Source organism: Meriones unguiculatus, chromosome 5 (assembly GCF_030254825.1).
Source record: "Meriones unguiculatus strain TT.TT164.6M chromosome 5, Bangor_MerUng_6.1, whole genome shotgun sequence".
In the NCBI taxonomy this organism is placed as follows: domain Eukaryota; kingdom Metazoa; phylum Chordata; class Mammalia; order Rodentia; family Muridae; genus Meriones; species Meriones unguiculatus.
In genome coordinates this window covers 40824752-40841843 of record NC_083353.1, presented here as the reverse complement: position 1 = coordinate 40841843, position 17092 = coordinate 40824752, and the positions used below count along the sequence as shown (strand labels likewise).

The 17092-nt window shown below is 43.5% G+C and overlaps 1 protein-coding gene across 2 annotated transcripts in view; it reads left to right on the top strand.

Annotated features, from left to right (window-relative positions):
* The window catches only part of Gmcl1 (germ cell-less 1, spermatogenesis associated), a 40412-nt gene that overhangs the window by 20926 nt on the left and 2394 nt on the right, over positions 1–17092 (top strand). For both annotated transcript variants that reach the window (XM_060383681.1, XM_021634534.2), the window contains exons 10-13: positions 2718–2787; positions 5795–5870; positions 9976–10121; positions 13253–13340. In XM_060383681.1, coding sequence (XP_060239664.1) covers positions 2718–2787; positions 5795–5870; positions 9976–10121; positions 13253–13340 — 380 coding nt within the window. The remainder of the gene's footprint in view (positions 1–2717; positions 2788–5794; positions 5871–9975; positions 10122–13252; positions 13341–17092) is intronic.

Below are 17092 nucleotides of genomic sequence, written 5' to 3'. Positions count from 1 at the left end.
AGCCAGTGCTCTTACCCAGAGCCATCTCCCCAGCCCATCTTTAAGGATTTAAAGTGTAGGAAACAGCTGTGTTGCACTTTAGGTGTGTCTGGTACAAGTGGTCAAGTTTTGTGTCTCAGGAAGACAAAACTGTATAAACATCTGGTGTCTGAAGCATTTTATTTGGTCTAAAATTAAAAAAAAAAAGATTTCTGGCCAGGTTTCAGGGTTTTTGTTTTGTTTTGTTTTGTTTTGTTTTTTTCCTGATTTGAAATGATATGAGAAAACTTGAAACAAATTTTATTCTATCTTATAAATATAAACAGAATTTTCTGTATTCAAAAATTTCAGTTTAGGGGCTGGAGAGATGGCCCAACGGTTTAAGAACACAGGCTGATCTTCCAAAGGTCCTGTGTTCAATTCCCAGCAACCACATGGTAGTTCACAACCATCTCTAATGAGATCTGGTGCTCTCTTCTGGCGTGCAAGCACATATCCATGCAGAATACTGTATACATAATAAATAAATCTTTAAAATTTTTTTCAGCTTAAAAAGAAAAATATAAAGAGGACACGGGGTAAGATGATCAATCCTCACTTAGAAAGACAAATGGGATGTGCATTGGACATAGGCGAAAACAAGTAACAGGACAGGAGCCTACCACAGAGAGCCTCTGAAAGACTCTACCTAGCAGTGTATCAAAGCAGATACTAAGACTCATAACCAAACCTTCGGCAGAGTGCAGGGAATCATATGAAAGAAGGGGGAGATAGTATGACATGGAAAGGATAGGAGCTCCATAAGGACCAAATATATCTGGGCACAGGGGTCTTTTCTGAGACTGACACTCCACCAAGAACCATGTACAGATATAACCTAGAACCTCTGCTCCGGTGTAGCCCGTGGTAGCTTAGTAACCAATTGGTTTCCCATAGTAAGGGAAATAGGGACTATTTCTGACAGGACTCAATGACCTCCCCACCCCCCAAGGGAGGAGCAGTCCTGCCAGGCCACAGAGGAGGACTTTGCAGTCAGTCCTGAAGATACCTGATAAAACAGGGTCAGATGAAAGGGGAAGAGGTTCTTCCCAAGCAGTGGACTTGGAAAGGGGCAGGGAGGAGATGAGGGAGGCAGGGTGGGATTGGGAGGGAATGAGGGAGCGGGGTATAGCTGGAATACAGAGTTAATAAAATGTAACTAATAATAAAAAGAAAAATATAAGTTAAAATTAAATGTCACACTTTCGTGAGGAGGCAGAAAGTGTCACGTGGCTTACATTATAGACACAGATTGGTATATGCTGGAAATGGGACTAGAGATGTAGGTCAGGGCCAGAGCTCCTTCGTGTCATTTGCAGCCTTAGATTCTATTCTCAGCCCAGGGTGTGTGTGATGGGGTAGGGGTGTCTTAATTTTAGGCACAGTTGAAGTTCATTATTTCATGGGATTGGATTTGTCATAGCTCACCTCATCAGGTGTCTTATTTCACATCTTCCATTACACCAACTCCACTGTCATCCCACCTTATCACCTTTCAAATAGTTTGTTCGTTGGTTGGTTGGTTGGTTTTTTGGAATCAGAGTCAACACATCTCAAAATCTTCTGTCTCCTCTGCATTTGTTTAGCTGTACTGAAAGATGCACTTTAAAGAGACCCTTATCTCTCACCCTGGGGACCCAGACCAGGAGGTCAGGACAGTCACAGTCTTAGCCTCCGGTGTCTTTTCTAGTACCGCTTGTGGCCTGACCCCTAATCCTTCCTCCACATCAAAGGATTTGGATGCCTGCTTCACCTTCTTCCTTCCAACCAGTCAGTTTATTTATATTATGCCTACATACCTGCCTTCTCATTATTTGGCCTCAGCTCTGGGAACATTTATCTTCGCAGAACATTAGGCGCTTAGCACCCATGGAAATGCCATGACCCTTGTTCACCGAAATTGCTCTGCACTAGAAGTTTGGTATTTTTCAGGCTGTTACCTCTCCTGCCGTTCACAGCCACATTCCTTTTCACAGTGCCGTGTCTCTCCAGCCCTCTGTTCCCTGCTGGTCTTTGGAACATCTCCTGTCTTGTCTTAGATTTCATGTAGATGGTAGTAGCTTACACACGGTTGCCCTTCCACCTGATAAAGTCCAAAACCAGTGAAACCTTTGTTCCACACCATTGCTGTATGCACTCCTGCTGCAGAGTGCTCTACAACCTGACAGATGGCTTATTTCCCCGGAATGAAGTGTTGTGACAGGTAACCTAATAAATGAAAACTCCATTATTAAGTTTCCCAATACAGAATGTTATTAACAACTGAAAACAGCCAGAGTGGTGCACTTCTTTAAACCCAGCACTTGGGAGTCAGAGGCAAGGAGATCTCCAAGAGTTCAAGGCCAGCTTGGTCTACAGAGTGACTTCTAAGACAGCCAGAACTACCCAGAGAAACCCTGTCTCAAACACACACACAAAAAAATGAAAACACTCTTAGGAACAATGTTCACAAATGGAAATCAGTGTGAGTTGTGATGAGGAAATGGAAATGCCAGCATAGGCAGTCTTCTCTTTTTTTGGAAAAGAGCTCATTCTTAAAACTGAGAGAAAGCTCAAAGGCTCTTAAGTGGTAAAAAGCTGCGAGTCACATTGTTACAGCATGTTTATAAAACAAGCAACCTGCTTTGTAAATTGCTGTTTTAAGTATAAATTTAGAAAAAATTTTATCAAGTACTTGTCAATTGCTGTTTATACTTTAGAATGGCTGTCTTCGGTGTATAAACAACAGTGGCTGGCTATGCTCCGGGCTGAACAAGACAGTGAAGTGGGGTGAGTATGCTACATCATGCTACTGGTTTGACCGTGTAGGGGGAACGCAGGGCCTAGAGTGTGCTAGGCTGATGCTCTATCATAGGGTCCCCAGTCCAAAATAATAAGCAAATCTTGTTGTGAGTGTTTATTATATGTTTAGTCGAGCTACTTAGGAATGGCTAACGAAACAGGTGGAAAAGAGCACTGGAGGAAAAAGCCTGCGAGTGTGAAGCATGGGACTCGAGAGTCAACTTCTAGGCAGAGAGCCCCTGCAAACAGAAGGCTGCAGCCACTTGCTTCCCTCAGCATTCTGACTGTCAGCCCGCTGCTGCAGTCAGTGCTGCTGGAAGTACAGTTGCCATGAGGCATGTGGCAGACATGATTTCATGTGAGCATAGACTGCTTTTATCTCTGCTTTTTTACTGCTGTAACTTTTTAACCACACCCACTTACATTCTGCGATGCTTTTTAAACTGACCCTTTTAGAAGGTCAGTTGGTAAAAAAAGAAGGTAAGCTTTTCATGTTTTGTGTATGTTTATGTTAAAGCTCATTTCATCTTGTGATATGTTGTCAAATTATGATTAATAAATAGGTTTTGAAGGTATTTGCATTAAATGAATTAAAGACATCTGGCCTAAGAAAAAGGGTTTTTGTTTATTTGGTTTTTTTCCCCACTCTCCTTTAACTCATTTATATGCACTAAAGAATTCCCAAAAAATAATACCCTAGTTGTAAGTTTCTGTCCAAACAGCAAATATATGAATTTATTTAGTGTAAGTTATGTAGTAGAAAGTGTGTTCTATAAATTCACAAGATTTTTGTTTGCTTGTTTGGTTGGTTTTGTTTTTGCTTTTTCAGGACAGGGTGGTGGTGTCACATACCTTTAGTCCCAACACTTGGGAAGCAGAGGCAGGTGCACCTCTATGCGTTTGAGGCCAACCTAGTCTACAGAGTGAGTTCCAGAACAGTTACAGCTATACAGAGAAACCCTGTCTCCAGCCCCATGCCCATCCACTCCTCCAGCCCCCCCCCCCCGAAAAGAGAAACACAGAGACAGGGTCTCTTTCTAGTTCTGGCTGCAGACTGGCCTCGCATTCACAGAGATTTGTCTCCCTCTGTGTCTAGAATGCTGGGGTTAAAGGCGTGTGCCAATATGTGTAAGTTACAAGATTCTTATTATCTGTGGGGCTCCTTTTTTATTTCTATTTTATTTATAGTCTCATTTTTTTTTCCAGGCTTTTCTGTAGCATACTTATTAGGAGAAAGACAATAAGAATGCTGAAATTGAAAAAAAAATAAAGAACTAAAAATATGAGTGAGTTATTTAGTGGAAATCAGATCTGAAGTGTTGGTATTGGGTAACTACCAATGGTAACACTTGGTACTGTGTATTTGGCTCTAAGTTTAGATGTTCTTTGTTGAGTTTTTTTTACTTTGTCCTTTTAACTAAGAGACAGCATCTTGTTTGCTTGACTTAGGGAATATGTGTGCCAACTGGTGCACAGCTCTGGGGTCAAGTGACCTGTCTGAAGAATGTCCTAGGCCTTACCTCAACAGCGAAGAGGAAGGAGGGCATGCAGTTATAACATGTGACTGCACAGCCTTGTTCTTGCTGCTGAGTTTCTGGTCCAACTGCAGGGCACCAAAGTGTCAGACTTTATCTTATGACCCAGTAAAGCCTCCTGCCAGGGTCTTCTCTCAGACTGGAGAGGATTATCTTTCTAAAACAGAATTGCAATGTGTCACTTCTGCATGAAGGCAGATACAGACATCTGATGCTGTTGAGTTGCTCCCCTCAGATACACAAGCTTGATAATGAGAATGTTTGACTCATTACAGCTTTCTCGTATGCCTGCAAAGTGTCATACCAAAAAGTTGAATAGTCACAGAACATATGTGTTGGAACTCAGGAAACCCTGAGGAGAAACTCATGAGCAAGGCCTGTGGGAGCCTTCAGCAGCCTACCCCAAATGCCTCTGCTGTCATCTGCTGATCATCTTCACTCAGCTGACCAAAGCCTATGTCTGTTTGATCCTCTATAAATAAAAAAGGCATAATGGCATAATAGGCTGTTCTGTGTGTATTCCTTCTCCTGCAAAGAATGCATTCTACCAACCCCCAACAAGCACACACTCAGGTGCAAGGAACAGTTATACTGTGGTGGCCCAGCCTCCTGTCCAGGGGAGCACACTATCTTCTTTACACTTTTGATACCAACCTCTCCCACAGGTGACAGTTATTATGTCTGGCTTCCTGTTAGCCTGAGCTCTCAGAATCTATGGCATAATTTACAGTTACTCATTCTATATTGTATCTTCAGCTTTATGATTAAAAATTGTAAAGTATGGGACCAATTTAAGGAAAATAGATAAAACTATACAGATTTTTTTCTATGAAGTATTGGTCTTGTAGAATAACACTCCATGAAAAATGGTTTGCTTTTGAAATAAGTGACAAGGACTTGGTGCTGAGCTGGCTGTGGTGGTACACACCTGTGATTCTAGCACCTAGGGGGCTGAAGCAGCAGGGAGCAGAGTTAGAGGCCAGCCTGGGCTACACTGTGAGACCTTGTATCAAAAGAGTAAAGGGCTTGGGGGAGGTGACACTAAACTGTGTCCCCCAGAAATAATAGATACGTATTTCTTTTAGTAGTTACACTTTTTAAGTATAACATTTTCCTGGTAAACAAAATTTCTCATAGAAATTTTTTTTCCTCTCATCTCTGGTTTGACAGCTTCATAAAAGTAATCTAGAAGTCAAGTAGGTGAGGCATTGAACTCTGATTAAATCATTATGTCCTTTTTTTTTTTCTTTGCCAGTGCTGAGTGTGAAAATAGGGTATGGTGTATGTGAGGTGAGCCGTCGTTGGTCAGCAAGCTGCACCCACAGCCCAAAAGATTACTTTATCCCAGTAACAGTGCTGTCAAGTCATTGGAAAGACTTTCTGTTCTTTTAAACCCAGTTCTTTTTTCAACTGCTTGTTGCCTATTTTCAAGAAAGCTCCTGGCTCTTGTATCATTTTAGGCCTCAAGAAATCAATAAAGAAGAACTGGAGGGAAATAGTATGAGGTGCGGTAGAAAGCTTGCCAAAGATGGTGAAGTAAGTATGGCTCTGGCCTTTATGTTCTCAGCTTGCTGAGGAAATTCTCTCAGGCTCCTTTTCTTTACTTTTGTGTGTTTGCGATTTTTCCTAATAAGATATTTAAAGGTGGGTTCACTGTGGCACATGTGCTATCTCAAAAATCATTAACTACATGCTCTTTTTAAAGTAGTTTAAGCATAAGAGAGTAGACGTCTGGGACTCCTGATTACTAGAGTGTGCTTGTACAAGACCTTATTTCTTTTTTCTGCAGCTTGGTGTCCTGAACAAGGTATAGCCACCATGCTTAGTAATTACTCAGCCTTGCCTGAGACCTTCTCACTTGGATTTAAAGTCTAGATGAGAGGCTTGAGAGGGTCCCTGTGCAGTACAGAAGTTGAGATAGATTATGTGGGAGGTGTTGGATAGTCTGGTGAGGCTCTGTTTAACAGTCACCCTCAGTCACCTGTCCCCTGGGAATACTCGCCACACCAAGGACTGCCTTTGTTCCTTACGTGGAACAAATTGCAAGTGCATAAGGGAAGGTTTAGGCTGCTGTCTCCAGAGAACCTGTCTCCAGATTGCTCTAAAAGCTGGCTATGGTCCATTCAGCTGACTGTGCAGCCTACCTGTCATTATTTCCACCTTCAGATTCCAGCCTAGTTTTCACCTGGTTCATCTGGTCCCAAAGAACAGTTACCTCACTTTCACTTTAAAGGTTATTTCATGCTTGTGTTCAGGATTATGGTATGACAGAGAAGAGGCTGTCTTCTCCATCCCTCATCTTGTTTCTTCATTCCTCAGTGAGGGCAGCTCCTTCAAAGCAGATGCCTTGTGTGTGTGTCACCACCTGCTAGGTCTCCTGCCACTGTCACCCCTTGGTCTCTCTTCCTCACTGCTCTTGTATCTGTGTCACAGCCTTCTTTCCCCTTCAGACCTCCCAGGGCATGCACTCCCACTGATGGCATCATCTCCAGAAATCTCCATTTCAAGTGTCCCATTTATAACATCCGCTTCTCCTTTCTCTTCCTAGCTCTCTATTCTAGGACTCAAATACTGTTGTTACCCCACTGAGATGTACAGTTTGTTCTTTCTTTCCTTTTACTCCCTACTTCTTTAGTAGACTTATATTTTGTTCTATCTTAAAACCACCCCCTTGTTTATTTCCATCCTTTCCCCCTTTGACACTGTCTGACTCATCAGGCTAACTCCCATGTTAGCAAGCAGCAAGTCCCAAATCTTTTTTTGTTTTTTTTTTTGTTTTTTTAATGGTGGTAGGGTTTGAATGGTTTCTCTGTGTAGTCCTGGCTCTCCTGGACTCACTTTGTAGACCAGGCTGGCCTCGAACTCACAGTGATCCTCCAGTCTCTGCTTCCCACAGTGATGGGATCACAGGCGTGTGCCACCATGCCCGGCTAAGTCCCAATCCTTATTGACTCTGAATAAATATCTAAATTAGGCTGAAATTTGTTTAGAGATCTACCTCAGTTATGTTTTCTATTGCCATGGTAAACACCATGACTAAAAGCAACTTGGGGAAGAAAGTGTTCATTATTATTATTGTACATTATAGTCCCATCATTGAACGAGGTCAGGACAGGAACCTGGAGGCAGGAGCTGATGCAGAGGCCATGGAGGGACGCTGCCCATGTTTGTTCATCATGGCTTGCTTATACCATCTAGGCCCCCAGCCCAGGGATGGCACCACCCACAACGGGCTCTACCTTCCCACATCAATCATTAATCCAAAAAAAACAAAAAACTAAAAAAAAATTCCACACAGGCCAATTTGGTGTGGGCATTTTCTCAGTTGAGTTTCACTCTCAAATGACTAGCGTGTGTCAAGTCAATGTAGAACTAGCCAGGACAAGGTCAGAGACAGGCACCTTTCCCGTGGGTTTTCCTTCAGTGTTGTAACCATGAACCCAGGTCTGTGTTGCTGCATGGAGGCCACCTTTCTTCCTGTCGGAAGTGACTCTGTCTTCTCACCTTGTGACGGCTGTGCTCCTTATCTGACGCTCGGGTTGCTTTGCCTTTCACCTTTCACTGTGTGGAGACTCTGTACATCCTCCATCCAGCAGTCCCCAGTTTTTCTGATCTGCTTCTGTGCCAAGCTGTCTGTCCTGTCCTTACCCAACATTTTGGTTCCATCTTTTTTTTTTTTTTTTGAGACAGGGTTTCTCTGTGTACCCCTGGCTGTCCTGGAATTCCTCTGTAGACCAGGTTGGTCTTGAGCTTAGAAATCTGCCTGACTCTGCCTCCCCAGTGCTGGGATTGAAGACGTGCACCACCGCCGCCGCCTTTGACCCTGTCCATATTTAACACGCAGAAGCCTGCAGTCCTCACCTCCCTCAAGCACCACTCACACTACTCTTGTATTGCATCTACTCAGCTTGTACCTGTGAACCCTTAGACTGTTCTTGGCTGCACACTCCCTTCCAGCTGTTGCTCAGTATTTCTTCTGACGCCCCTCCGGTGATTCTCACCACTCCAGTGGAACTGCTACAACAGTGTCAGTAACGACCCATGTTCAAGTGGAGTTTATTCTTGTTGCTCTTCTCAACAGAGACCTTTTTCACTTATTCCCTGTTGGAAAGTTTAGGGGTTTGTTTGTTTTGTTTCCATTTGGCTTCTAGGACAATATGCTCAGCCAGTTGTCTTCCTATTTCATTGGCTCCTCCTTCTAAAGTCTACTAGATTCTTCTCTTCCTTAGCAATACTGCTGTAACTGGATTTCGGTTCTTATTCCCTGTCCATGTGCTCTCATTTATTCCCTTGACATCACAGCCTGTCTGTAACTATGGCTCTTGACTCTCACTATACATCTTTTTCAGATATCTGGAGCATTGCAGAAGGAGAATCCTTCCATTTTCACCAGGATTCTCCTCTTGGAACAGGGCCTTTGTCATCTGTCATATATGCTTCAGTGCATTCATGTGGATACATAATTCTTCCCTTGCACTCTTGGTGTCCATGAGAAATCCCTCGAGGGTTTGTCCCCACAATGCATTTTATCTTGTCTGCACTAACAATTCAGCCCAGGTCATCATCCATCCTGCCTGGGCTACTGGGGGATCTTCATAGTATGTCATTTTCAAATACAATATTTCAGCCTACTGCTCCCAATTTCACTCTTACTTTTTTGCATCCTGTCTTCCATACAACAGCCAAAGTAGTCTTTGCAAATATAAGCTAGATCATGCTGTATTCTTTTCTAGACTCTACTCTTAGCCTCCCACACACTTCCTTACCAGAGACTAGACCTTTTGGGTGCCTGACTACCTCTGTGAACCCATCTCTAGTTCTTGTCCCTGCCTCTATTGCCTGGCCATAGAGTCCTTCTCACCATCTCTGGTAGGCCAACCTTGTTTTCACCAGCAGAGCTTTGGACTTGTTATCTTTCCTCCCCAGCTATATCCCCTGTCTGCTCCTTGGCCCAGCCTCCTCACAAAAAGCTCCTTGGGCTCCTCTACACTTTATTCACCAAGCTTCCCAGCTGCAAGTCTCCTGCTCTCTCCTGACACTCTCCTGACTTTTTCTTCCATCCAGTATATCCCCGTCCTCTGTCTACCATGTAAACACTAGAGTATAAGATAAATTCTACTGGAGCAGAAATTCACTGACTGCTGTGCCTCCACTTGCTGGAGTTGAGCTTGGTGTGTAACAGGTGCTCAGCAGTCTATAACACTGAGTTACTGTGTAATTGGAGGTGCACCTGCCCTCCCCACACTGCCTTACCTCCCTCTCTGATTAACTGCTATCTGAAGTGGCCTTCATGTGTCCAGTGATTGTTTGAAGCAACCACTTCTGAGCCCAATAACTTCCAGGTAGCTGTCAGGTGCCCAAACTATCCTTACAGAACTTCAGTGGGAGGCCTGATTCCATTGTAGTCCTGCTGTGGGACTACAATGTGAAGGGGTGTATGGCATGAAGCTCGGGGAGTGGGGTCATCAAGGGTGTCTCAAGTGCAGGGCTGGTGTTTTGAGCAGAGCCATATGGGGAAGGCACTGACAGAAAGTGCTTTCCCTTGAAGATACATGAAGTGAAGGAAAGGAAAAAAAACTTGAACTTTTAATTTATGACTTGTTAACGTGATGAACTGAAATGAATCTTTTGTGTCTCTTAGTATTGCTGGCGGTGGACAGGTTTTAATTTCGGCTTTGACCTCCTTGTGACTTACACCAATCGATACATCATTTTCAAACGCAATACACTGAATCAGCCGTGTAGTGGATCTGTCAGCTTACAGCCTCGAAGGAGCATAGCATTTAGGTAGGATGGCACCCCCACTTCCTACACCAGTAGATGGGGAAGAAATGGAATGAAACCTTGATCACCAATGAGATGTAGGATGCGTGAGACGAAGTATACAGGAAAGTACTGGGAGCTGAGAAACCCCCCCTTTTTTAAACATATCCTAACAAATGAAATCAGAAGGTCTTGAAAGTCAAGGTAAAATGATGGACAGCTTGATTCTGGGCTTGAAACTGTCACTATGCAAATGTGCAAACTAGAGTGAGACAGGTGTTCTTGGAAAGCACCTGTTGGACATACTATGTCCAGCTCTCCCTGAAAACTAAGCTGACGTTCATTTCCTAGACATGGTGCTATAGACTGACAGTAGCAAGTATTTGATTTGCAAAAATCAACTCACAGGGGCTCAGGCATGGTGATGATGTCTTTAAACCTAGGAGACAGGCGCAGGCATATGTTTATGAATTTGAGACCAGCCTGGTCTACATATGTAAGATCCATGTCAGCCAGTGCTACAAAATAAGACCCTGTCTCCAAAACAGAACCTCAAAGAGATTTTATTTAAGACCTAAAGTTGACATGGTTAGAAGATGACACAAGGCAAAAGCTTCATGACGTTTGGTTTGGTGTAGACTTCTCTGATATAATGCCAAAAGCACAGGCATCAAGAGACATCATCCAAATTGTGAGTGTCTGTGTTAGAATACCAGTGAAAAGGTGGCTGCAGAAGGGGAGAGAGCATTTGCAAGCAGACCATATTCCTGATAGGATTAGCATTCAGAGTGCACAGCAGACCAAAAACTGTAACAGAAGACTGTCAGGTGTGGGAGCATAGGCTTGGAGTTCCAGCTAAATTTGAGACTAATTACATAGTCCCAGCTGAAAACGGGGCGGGGGGGGAGGCAGATGGAGAGATGGCTCCATGGGTAGGAGACCGAGGTTTAGTTTGAAGCCCTCAGATGATGGCTCACAACCATCCGTAACTTCAGTTCTAGAGGACTCAGCACCCTCTTTGGACTTCTATAGGCAACAGGCGTGTACATAGTGCACATATATAACAAGCAGGCAAAAACGTTTTAAAAAACTTAGACACACAAAATTCATTGTTATGATTAAAAACATACAGATTAAAAGTGGCTAAGTGGGCTGGAGAGATGGCTCAGGTTAAGAGTGCTGGCTGCTCTTCCAGAGGTCCTGAGTTCACTTCCCAGCACCCACATGAGATCTGGTGCCCTCTTCTGGTGTACAGATGTACATGTAGACAGAACATTATATATGTAATAAGCAAACAAATAAATCTTTAAAAAAAAGTGGCTAAGTTTGGAGGGGGATGGCTGGAGAGATGGCTCAGTTGTTAAGAGCACCGTCTGCTCTTCCAAAGGTCCTGAGTTCAATTTCCAGCAAGCACATGGTGGCTCACAACTATCTATCCTGGACTCTAATGTCCTGTTTTGGCCCTCTTCTTGGATGCAGGCCTACATGCAGATAGAACACTCGTATACATAAAATAAATAAATAAAATCTTAAAAAAAAAAAGTGGCCAAGGCTGGGGTAGAGTAGCCATGGAGCATGCACAATTCTCTGGGTTTAGTCTTGCATGTCTAGCAAAACAAAGCACCAAAGAACTTGCGTAAGTTTTCTCCAAAGGCCGAGAAGGTGGCTTAGTCATTACAGTGCTTGCCAGGAAAGCATGGAGCTCACTCCATAGCAGCCTCCTAAGTAGCTGGACTCAGCAGTCCACACCTGTAGGGCCAGCCAGCACTTGGTGGAGCAAGACCCAAGGATCCATGGGCCTCTTGTCCAACCTGCTTAGCCAAATGTGTAAGTTCCAGGGTCTCAAATAATAAGGAAGAGTGTGACAGAGGAAAGCACCCCCTATTGGCATCAAGCCTCTGTTTATACTCATACGCATACATGTATCCCACAAACACATACACAAATTCTCCAAAGAAGATAAATGTCTGGTGAACAAAAATAAGCTTAACATTACTGGTCCTTGGGGAAAAGAAATGAAAACCACAATAAAATGCTGTTCCATAATTTTTATCCAAAGCAGAAACAAAGATAGACAAGGCTGTAGAATAATCAGATCTTTGTCCCCTGCTGGTAGCCTTCTGCAAAATGGTACACCCATTACAAGACACTTTGCAAAACCCTAAACAAGTGCTTTATGGCCTAACAGTTCTGCCTCTGGGTACATCCCAAGGAGTCAGAAGCAAGGACTGGATACTTACACTCTCAGGCTTGCAGCAGCACCGCTCATGGTAGCTGGAGGGCAGAAGCAACCTATATAAGCCTTAGCAGATAGTTGTATAAACATAAGTTGTAATGCTCACACAGCAGAACACTGGTCATCTTTAAAAAGAAAAGTCCAATAAAGACCCTGTGTTGTAATTAAGTGTCTCATAAAAAGACAACAATCCTGATTCTACTCAGATAAGTTTATCGGGACAGAAAGTAAACTCTTGGGTGCTAGTTCTGGAGGAGGAGAAGGGAAGAGTCACTGCTTTAATGGGGATGGTGTCAGCTGGGGAAGGTAGAAATACACTCTAAGGGTGGATGTGCTGATGCCATTGCAAAGGAATCATATAGTAAGCTTCATGTGTTGTGTCTTGCCACAGTGATGAAAGGTCATTTCAAAGTTATTTTTTGTTTTGGTTTTTTGAGACAGAGTTTCTCTGTGTAGCCCTAGCTGGCCTTGAGTTCAGAGATACACCTGCCTCTGCCTCCCAAGTGCTGGGGTTAAAGGTGTGTACCACCACCTTTATATAATAGAACAACAGAAGTTAGAAATCTGAATGGAGCTGATTTACATTTTTTAAAACTTTTTTTAAATGTAAAAAAAAAAAGGGGGGGTTTCACCTTATGTGGGGCACATATCTGTAATCCTTTTACTCAGTGGTTGGAGGCAGGAAGGATCATAGTTCAAGGCCAGTCTGAGCTACATGAGACTTGCTTCTAAAAACCAAGCATTAGAGTTATAGCTGTGGTAGCATGTTTGCCTAGCATGCAGGACCCTGAGCCTCAGCTCAGTCCACAGTACTGCCAGTAATAAGGTTTCCAGGGAATACAGAAGGGGAAAGAGGTAGAGTGAAGAAGGCCTTGTTTAGATTAGCCTTCACTTTTAAAATATTGTTTTTAAATTCTAGATTGCGCTTGGCTTCTTTTGACAGTAGTGGAAAACTCATATGCAGCAGAGCAACCGGCTACCAGATACTGACACTTGAAAAGGATCAGGTACGTGTGCTTATGTGCTTGCCACTTTGCTGCATCATGTGTGCTTGGAGTCTGTTTGCTTCTTTGTTTGTTTGTTTGTGGAGACAGGGTTTCTTTGTGTATCATTGGCTGTCCTGGACTTGCTTTGTAGACCAGGCTGGCCTCAAACTCACAGAAATCCACCTGCCTCTGCCTCCCTGAGTGCTGAGATCACAGGTGTGCACCATCATACTGGGCTTAAGATTTATTTATGTTATGTATGTGAGTGCTCTGTCTGCATGTACACTTGCACACCAGAAGGCATCAGATCCCAGTATGGAAGGCTGTGAGCCACCCTGTGGGTGCTGGGAAGTGAACTCAGGACCTCTGGAAGAGCAGCCAGCGCTCTTAACTGCTGAGCCATCTCTCACAGCCCCTCCTTGGAGTCTTTGAAGCTCTTAAATAAAACTGACATTAAAATGATGATATTTTGATGTGAAAATTTGTTGAGTTTTTTTTTTCAAAGAAAAGGTGAAAATACCCTGGTCACTTCTGCAGAGCTTACCTGAGGCCTGCACTGTAGATTGGGTGTTTGTGATCCAAAAATATGAAACCCAAACTGCTTGTGTTAAAATCTATTTAAAGTGTTTTGAGTATCACAAGGAGAGTTCCACCAGGAAACAGTATTTTCAATGAATACTGCATAAAATTACCTTGAGTGTATATGAAATACAAATGAATTTTTATTTACGGTTAAGATATTATAAAATCTGGAGAAATTTTTTTTTTAATGGTCTCAAGCCTTTCAGATGATGGTTACTCTACCTCTTGAAATGGGATGGGACCACAGAAACAAAAAGATTATCTGAGGGGCAGGAAAGAGTTGGTAGTAAGGAAATAATTACTTTAAATATTACCTTTACAAGCTGTGCAGGACATATTCTGTCCTGCACATGGGAGTATTTATTCACACACTCAGCAGATGACCTGAAAATGCCTGACAACCCTCCAGTGCTCCTGAGTACAAAGAGTGTTTTCTGAAAGCATATTATATTTGTAGATAATAGACATCTATAATATTCTCCCTCTCATCTCTGAAGTCACTTGTCATGCCAAAGGTCTAAATGCATGTATTCATTTTTAAGTATTAGGATGAGAAAGTAAGCTATTTTCAGAAATGAAAGCTAGAGTGCTAAATGATGAGGGTGTTTGTTTCTTATAAAAACCTACCACATTGGAAATGGTGTCCTATCAGCAGAGGGCTTACAGCTCCTGTTCCTTAGATGGAGGGACTGTGGAGAATCAATAGCTGTGACCTCACGTGGCTTAGGTACATCTCGTCACAGTTCCCACAGTGCACTTCTACTATTGCTGCAGATGTGAAAGGGCTGAGGACAGCTCATGGCCAAGCGCTTGGCTTGTGTGAAAGAGTCCCTGAGCTCTATTGCAGAGCCACAGAAGAAGAAATACAAGTAGGCATGGCAGGTAGCACGGGAAAATGTCCACTTCAACAGACACGGAGTGAGATCCTTCAGTTGTCTGTTTTCCTGCATTGAAATTTCCTGTTGGCCCCTGTTGGTAGTAAATGAGCAATGTCTGTCTTTGTCTTCTACCTGGAACTTTATAATAAACAGCCACAGCTCAGAGCAACTAGAAAGCTGAAAGTCTCCAGGCCAATGTAACCACACTTGCCGTTTTATTCATGTAACACTTGTGCCTACTGCATACTGAGTTCTATTCCTGTGGTGGAGGAAATCCACATGAGCCTTTGCTAGTGTAGCCCAGTGTAAGAAAAGCTATGGCATGCTCCCAGAGCACTCTGCGATGTTGAGGGAGACGCCTTTCCCAAGTTACAGGGTTGAGAATGGGGGTGATGATGACAGGTCAGAAGGAGAACCCTTCCATTTTTCAGGCTTGAAGGTGTGATGACTGACAGCTCAGGGAAAAGTTGTGCTGAAGAAGTGAGCATGCGAAGCCTCAGGTGAGCAGGCTAGGGCCAAGAGAGCTGCTGGTCCCTTCAGAACTGAAAAGAAGTGCAGGGAATTCAGTACAGACAGAGCTGGTGTGATAGACTACAGCTGAGGGCTAGTGGCTTTTGGTTGGTCAGTTACATGTGTGTGTTTTCCATGTGTTACAAGTATTTGTGCTGAAGAAAAATAGAAACTACTGTAATTTAGATAAATTATGTCAACTCGATAAAGGTTGTCTCAGCACTTTCTACAATAATAAGCACATATCCATGCACATTTTTCTATCATTTTTTGTATGTTTCTTTGTTTTAGCCCATACTGGCTCCAATTGGTCACTCTCCTGCCTGAGCCTTCTGATTACTGGTATTGCAAGTGTGTACCACTCCTCCAGGCAGCACATGCGTTTTTTAAATGGCCAGCTCGCAGCCCTCTCTGCAGTCCATCCAGGAGATTGTGTACTGTCCAGCCTTTTACTTGATGTGGGCAGTGAATGCAGGGACTGCGGGGGTGCCCTGGGGTGTAAGAGGAGCTGCTGCTCTCTCCAGGGCCCGGCACCCACACTTGCCAGCTCACAACTGCATGGAACTCTAGTTCTAAAGGGTCTGGTGTCCTATTCTGACGCCTGGGGGTCTCCGCATACACACGCTGCACTCAGGGACACACAAACGTAGGGATCAGTATGTCCTTACAGAGGAAGAAAGGAAGTACACGTTGTTGGCTTTCATTGTCATTTGAGTTTTGGTATAATTGGAGTTTTGTTTGCTATTTGACTTGACTTCCCATATAAATTGATGACTTACATTGTTTCAGCCACATTTGTCACATGTTGCCAGTCCTTTTTGAAGGTGATCTGCTCCCCTTCTCCTCTAGCGAGTTCTTTTGGAGTGACTCTGATTTTCATTGTGTAGTAGTGTAATAGGACTATGTAATAGTCACCTGTATTTTTTTCTGCCCCCTTTATTTTATTTTATTTTTTTACATTGGACGTTGTTTCTTTACAAGAGGGCATGTACTTGGCTTCATTCTAACACACTTTGTGTCAGCGTCTCACCATGTAGCCCTGGCTGTCCAGAAACTCACTATATGTGATGTAATGGTATGTCAGATATGTACTAAGTGAATAAATAACCTGGTGAGATGTTCAGGAGCGAGGATGGCAAATGAAGGCTGTGAGTGAAAGCATAAAGGGCGGATGGCTCAGAAGGAAAGAATAAAAGCTGCTTTGAAGGCTCCAGGTAGGAGGCAGTGGGGATGCCATGCCCAGCAGACATGTGGTTCCTCCTCCTGGAAGAAAGGACCTATGTGTGCTGCTGCCAGCAGGACCTCCCCAGCTCCACCTCCGTGGAGGACCCAGCAGGAGCACTTCACCACGCAGGTGTTCCAATGGAGGAGTACAGGGTGAGTTAAAAGGTTTGAGGATGCTGAGGGATTGGAGACCAGGGATTGATGCAGCTTATTCAAAGATCAGTGTATCCATTTTGGCTTCAGTCAGTGTCTACATCAGCTTCCTGGAGTTCGCCTTTTGACCTACCTGAGGTCAGTTTTAACTGTACTTAGACCTCTGACAACTGGTTTTCCCCCGATCCTTTGCTTTTTTTTTTGTCAGTGCACAATTGTTTGTGTGTGTGTGCTTCTTTATCATTAGTGTGCATGGCTTCAAAGATCATTACCAAGTATAGAAAAGTGCCTATACTCAGGTTGCAGGGTCAGGTTTTGCCCAAGGCAAGGTGGCTCAGATGTGTGCTGACGTTTCTTTTGGCAGCACTGTTTTCCCATCTGCCAAGATGACAGTGTTCTGATTTTACTCCCTAAGATTGCCCTGAA